The sequence below is a fragment of the Pseudochaenichthys georgianus genome, chromosome 19 (genome assembly GCF_902827115.2).
Source record: "Pseudochaenichthys georgianus chromosome 19, fPseGeo1.2, whole genome shotgun sequence".
NCBI lineage: Eukaryota > Metazoa > Chordata > Actinopteri > Perciformes > Channichthyidae > Pseudochaenichthys > Pseudochaenichthys georgianus.
The window spans coordinates 22,207,257-22,213,502 of record NC_047521.1 but is presented as its reverse complement, the minus strand read 5'-3'; the positions used below and the strand labels follow the sequence as shown (position 1 = coordinate 22,213,502).

At 37.8% G+C, this 6,246-nt stretch overlaps 1 protein-coding gene across 1 annotated transcript in view; it reads right to left on the bottom strand.

Moving 5' to 3' along the window:
* Nucleotides 1-1,046: 1,046 nt before the first annotated feature.
* Nucleotides 1,047-6,246, bottom strand: part of wdr90 (WD repeat domain 90) — a 31,928-nt gene continuing 26,728 nt past the window's right edge. Inside the window, exons 38-44 of the mRNA XM_034106683.1 lie at nt 5,655-5,777; nt 4,882-5,050; nt 4,412-4,542; nt 2,482-2,625; nt 1,900-2,016; nt 1,702-1,786; nt 1,047-1,600 (exon numbers count right to left, since the gene is read on the bottom strand). Of these exons, the coding sequence (XP_033962574.1) occupies nt 1,443-1,600; nt 1,702-1,786; nt 1,900-2,016; nt 2,482-2,625; nt 4,412-4,542; nt 4,882-5,050; nt 5,655-5,777 (927 nt within the window). The 3' untranslated portion in view covers nt 1,047-1,442. The remainder of the gene's footprint in view (nt 1,601-1,701; nt 1,787-1,899; nt 2,017-2,481; nt 2,626-4,411; nt 4,543-4,881; nt 5,051-5,654; nt 5,778-6,246) is intronic.

Genomic DNA, 6,246 nt, shown 5'->3' with positions numbered 1-6,246 from the left:
TATTGAATGAGGTTTGATTGTAGTCTATAAAACAAATAAAGTATCTATTTATCTATCTATAAACGTACATTTACACAAGTACTGTACTGAAGTACAATTTTGAGATACTTTACTTGAGTATTTTCATGTTATGCTACTTTGTACTTCCATACTACTCCACTACGATTAGGTAAACGTTGTACTTTTACTGCACTACATTTATTTTATACCTTTAGTTACTTTACAGATTTTGATTAATGATGTGAAATATAATCAACAATTAAAACATACTTTAGTTACACCTGGAGTAGATTCACAGGCTACCCTGCAGTATACAAAGTTATTAAAACTAGCTGCACCTTTACCAGCTTTGATAACACTTTAATGATCAATCATTATAATCAAAACATGATATATATTTATTTCTGAACTGGACAAATCTGCAGAATGAGTAGTACACTCTGGTACTTCTACTTTTCTACTTTTACTCAAGTACCAGATCTGTACATTACACCCAAAATGTTACATAACTAACCACAACATTATTGGTTAATAATTTGCTGTTTAAATATAAAATAAATGAAGTAGCCAATATTTTGTTTGATATCTATTTTAGAAAAAGCAGCAATAAGAAAGATGGATGTCTTATTTAATGTAATTATTACCAAAAAGAATGGTGCTCTGCCTGAATCTTTAAGACACATTCATGTGGGGAACATCATTTGAGTAATTACTGTTCGAATTACTGGGGCCTTTCCTCATTCAAACCTCTAGTGTTGCTTTAGGAAAAGCAACAGATTGTTAAAATCGGGGTTTATTATAGTGTCTATTCCTCAGGGAGATCACAAGGAGACGAAGTTATGTGTATTAAATAACAATCTCATGGCACAGACAAGAGAAGAAATAGACAGGATAATTTAAGCCCTCACAAATGATGTTTATTATAGTGCCAGAAACAATGACTATGGCAGCCTTCCCCTTGTATGTATGTATGTATGTATGCGTGCGTGTGTGTGTGTGTGTGTGTGTGTGTGTGTGTGTACCATCCAATCATTGTGAAAGTCATCTTGCATTATAGTTTTTTATTTTGCATGCTGCTTTTTATTTAAACCCCATACCATCCTTCAGCAGCCCACAAACCATAATTCTATCTACAACTGAAAAACAATAGAAATAACAGCAACGTATCATTATACAAATCTTAAATTTACAGTAAGAAAACCTTACAAAAGTTGTCAAAAATGACAAGAAACTGGACATACAAATCAATCTCTTAAAAATTGTAATGCACGTAAAAAAACAATCTTTGTGGCATATCTACAAAAAAACCTCTCCACAAATTATAGCTCGACTTGATAAGAAATAAATAAATATGGAACAATAAAACTACAGAAAAAAACCATTTCAACTAGGCACCTGGGAAAGAGGATACACCTACAAGTGTTTGAGGGTGAAAAAGGCCCTCAGAGGTCCTGCACCTCCCACAGCAGGATCTCATTATAAGCTACAGTGAAGAGAAGTTTTCCTGAAGGCGAGAAGCGACACGTCTGCAGCGAGTCGCTGTGCTGCAGGAAGTCCTGGAACCTGCCGCTGGACGACTTGATCAGCTTCAACACCCGCCCTGATAAGACATTAGATATATAGTGAGACATCAAAACGTATCCTTCTTTAATATAACACATTATTAGAACCATATGGTGACACATCATTAAAAAAGTTCACCTTTTGATCCCACAGCTATGAGTTGGCTGTGACAGGAGAGGCTTAAGCATGTGGCCCAGTCAGGAAGGGCAATCGTTTTGATTATCTGTAGTAAAAGAGATATCATTTTATAAGAGGTAACACACATGTCTTCCCTCTACAGTGACAGGAAACATCACACACAGTGGTAGAGGAGGGAAGCAGGGGGAGCTGTTGTACCTGTTTCTTTGCCAGGCTGTAGAACGACAGCTCTTTCTCCACTCCATAGCCGGTGTAGACCACCAGGCCGGGGTCTGCGGGGCAGAAGGCAGCCAGGCTGGGAGGTGGGTTGTCATCCTATAGCATCAAATATTTACAGATTTACATGTATTAGATGTGCAAAGGTCAAACTTAGATTGAGCTTCATTCGGTAGAAATATCCTAAATACACTGCAACAAAATGCTGAAAGAACGCTGAAAAGAACGCTAAAATCTCAAGACACCTAGAATTTAGAATAAAATAGGCTGTTAAATGCACATGTGTTAGGTTTGTCACTTTCCTGAGCTAAGACCCCAAATCAAGAAGCTCATTTAATTGAATCCTGTGAAATTACAAATAACATTAGATTCAGCAAAGACAGTCCTGAGTATTGAATGAATAGAAGGGTTAGGGGTTGAATAACAGCCTTAAAAATTCATGTTAATAAGTCATAATGAAGGCTAATATGAATTTATTTGAGATGGAAGATAGAGTATCTTTCGACATTTGGAGGTACATTTTTTGTCATTACCATGTACTACTACTTAAAATACAAACTGTACCCCGATATAGGCGGGAGCAGGAAATGTCAGCCAGTCAAGTAGATCACATTTGTCGTTCAGCCAATCAGCAGCCCACACACTGACGCGTCTGTCAGCACTGGCAGCCAACCACATCTCCTTTCCTTCGAGTTTGAGATTCTTACACTGAGGATTAGGAGATAACACAGGCGTCAGAAAATGGCAACAAAGGAAACCAGAGCGCACATGTGAATCAATGTCAGACAGTCATTTGTATATGATGAAAGCAGGAAACATGTCAAGAGCACTTGTACTCGAGGAGCCAGGTGGCACTTCATTCTCCAACATACAATATCTGATCAATTGAAGTGCATATGAAAAGATCATCAATGCCTCTCGAATAGAAAATCAGGCTGCTATTGATTTAAAATTCTGCATGAAAGCCACAATAATACATTTGTATTTATTTATTTTAATCATTTATTTGGCAGGGACAATGCACAGTAATGAACACTGAAAACATTAAAATGTGTCAGCGTAACAGTGCCAGATTTAGCTTTGAGCTCATTTCCATCTGCAGTCCGTCACATAATATATTTAAGAAAATTACATTTTACAAACATAGCAAAAACAAAATACATGATATGCAAAAAGTGCAAAAGAGCAAGAGCAGCATACACAAGTATTTATGACATGGTAATACAATATAGCAGCAACGACAAATGACTAGGGATGTAACGATACCAAAAACTCACGGTACGATAATATCGTGATAAAAAGTCCACGGTACGATATTTATCGCGATATTGAAAAATAAAGGGGAAAAAATATGAATTTTTTTTTACTTGAATTTTTTTTCTTTATTAAATAATAAATCTGATTTGTACAGCATTTTAGTAGGATAGTAGTATTTTAAAGTGTCAACAATATAATAATCAGACCCTGCAATAGAATAAATCAAGTTTCACTTTAGTTTTTCAAGTAACTCAACTCTCACTCACTCACTCACTCACTCACTCACTCACTCACTCACTCACTCACTCACTCACTCACTCACTCACTCACTCACTCACTCACTCACTCACTCACTCACTCACTCACTCACTCACTCACTCACCATCATCATCAAGGTTATCCGTTAGGAATATGAGCATGTCCACATTTCCAAGTAGAAGCTGGGATGTTTGGGAGTTTGCAAAATCCCCTGCTGTGGAAAACACTCTCTTGCTTGGTACTGATGTTGCTGGGACGGAGAGATATGCTTTGGTCATGGGGGACAGCAGTGGGTCAAACTGTGCATTGTCTCTCCACCACTTCAAAAACAATAGTTTTTGCCAAGAAGGCGAGGCTTATTGACAGGGCGAGATACACATATACTGTTGGTACTTGTCAATGTCTCTAGGTGTGTACATGTAGCCCTGTAAATACGATGTGCTTTTGTGTTATCTGTTGTTTTATGTTCATGTTGTAACCTACCTTAAAATTATTATTTTTTAAATTAAAAAAATTGCGTATTTGTCAGTCTCACGACGGTATTGAGACATTTATTTACCGCGATATTCGATATATCGTTACATCCCTACAAATGACCAATGGCACCTATTTAAAGTGATCAGACAGAGCTAAATCCCAGATCAAATGCACGCTGAAGGCTCTTTGAGCATGTTTTCTCTCACTGATTGTGCTTTATGTTAAATGTTTGTTGTTTGTGTTTCATGTATCGTGTCTGGATACTTGTCTGTTGATGTTTGGACATGGAGCTGCTGTGACGCAAGTCAAATTTCAGACTTGATCTGACAAATAAAGTATTATCGTATCGTATTAAAACCAGTAGTGTAGTGTTTAAACGATAGGTGCAGAAACTCTCAGGATTATATTTCCTATTCGATTGACTTGTATCCAATCAGAGGCCATTCTCACCTCTAACCTCCCTCTGTGTTCCTGATGGCTTGCTCTCATTCAGTACGCTCACCTGTTCATTCACACACTGGATGGTGGTAATCAGGGCTCCTTTGTGATCCCGGATTATACGAATAGTTGCTCCATTCATCGGGCTGCTGACAGCCACCAGACCATTCTTCCCCGCTGAAAGGATCACATGACCTGTAGGGGGGGTCGGGTTATTAGCTTCAAATAAGTGCAATAGTGCAATAGTTTGAAATCAGTCAAGTACTACACGATTGTATTTATTATTTGTGTTAATTGGCCAAGGTGAAGTGGAAAAGGGCGGTTTTCACTCTGTAGGTGCATGGCTCTTCTCTCAAAAGTGTTAAAAAGGCATGTAAGATTCACTAAAAGAACTAAACAGAGACAAGGAAGACTAAGGAAAAGACAGTTACAACAGTTACAGCATTTCATCATGAAGTTATTCCTCAAAAGTCAGTAGCACAATCATCAAAATAAATAAATAAATACATTAAATACAGAACAGTAAATTCTCACCGTCAGCTGAGTACTGGATGGCAGTGACGGCCACTTGATGAGGATGCAGCTTCATCTCCATCTCTGAGGAGGAAAGCCTGAAGATCCTCAGAGTCCCATCGCTGTATCCTCCAGCCACACATGCACTCTCTGTGCTGGAAGAAGGGCTCCAGCACACACAGCCGCAGGCCTGATGCACAGAGAGGAACAGGGGGGCAATATTTGAATAATGTTATGATCAAATCAGAATATATTTTTGTTTCACCACAATATTTAAATGTGCTATGGAGTAGAAACAATGGGAGACCGCCAATCAGTGTAATTCCTTCACTTAATATAACAGTAATCTCTACCCGAGAGATCACTGAATTGATTTTAAAAATAAAGGAAAGGGAAAAATAATTTCAATTAGGGAAAATGATTTCCTGGAGACATTCATATATTTAAGAAAGAATAAAATACAATATGTACCAAAAAAAAAGGCCTAGAAATGTGCAATGAGGATAGATAATTAGCTAAATAACATACAGATATGTAAAACAATAAGGTAATATTTAAATACATTTTTCAGAAAGGGCTTTAGAGATAAAAATATACAAATGAGCGTCTGTTATAGAGAGGACACACAACACTATCATAGCACAATTCTTCTGCTATATTTGTCTTTTTGTAAAATTCCCTGATATTCTCCAATTCCACCATCAGATGTACAGTCTCAGATCCTCCATGGAGGTGCCCATTAAAAAGCAACAAGCTCCTTCCATACATTACATTAACTCGGAATACTTCCTCACCTGGTTGAGCACCTGGAACTGCACCACCAGCTCGTTGCTAGGCGCCGACCACACCCTCACACTGCCGTCCTCGCTGCAGGTGGCAAAATGTCTCTCGTCAGAGCTGAACACCACATCATTCACCTGGAGAGAACACACACACACACACACACACACACACACACACACACACACACATGGCGCTGGTGGCTTTTTCATCAGTACATTGGAATGTCAGAAACAGCTGGTAATTGCTTCCCTGTGGTTTCTTTGATTTGATTTCATGATTCACACCCCTATGTTCTGTAATGCTTTGAATTAAATTATAATGTGATACTTGGCAGCTCATGCTGGTGTAAATACCAATTGTTTTTGTAGATATCTGGCCATATAATAAAAATGTTGAACAAATGATGGCGTTGGATTTCAGAGGTTCACCAAACTCAACAAGATTTAGTCTGTATATTTAATATATATCTGGACTGAATGTCATGACGATAATTGTTTTTAGATTTGAATAAAAGCCATGAAAATCTACTTTTCGCAAGAGGAAGAGTCAGGGGAGTGACAGAATGTTAATATAGAATTTCATGAAATCATCTCATGGTTGTTG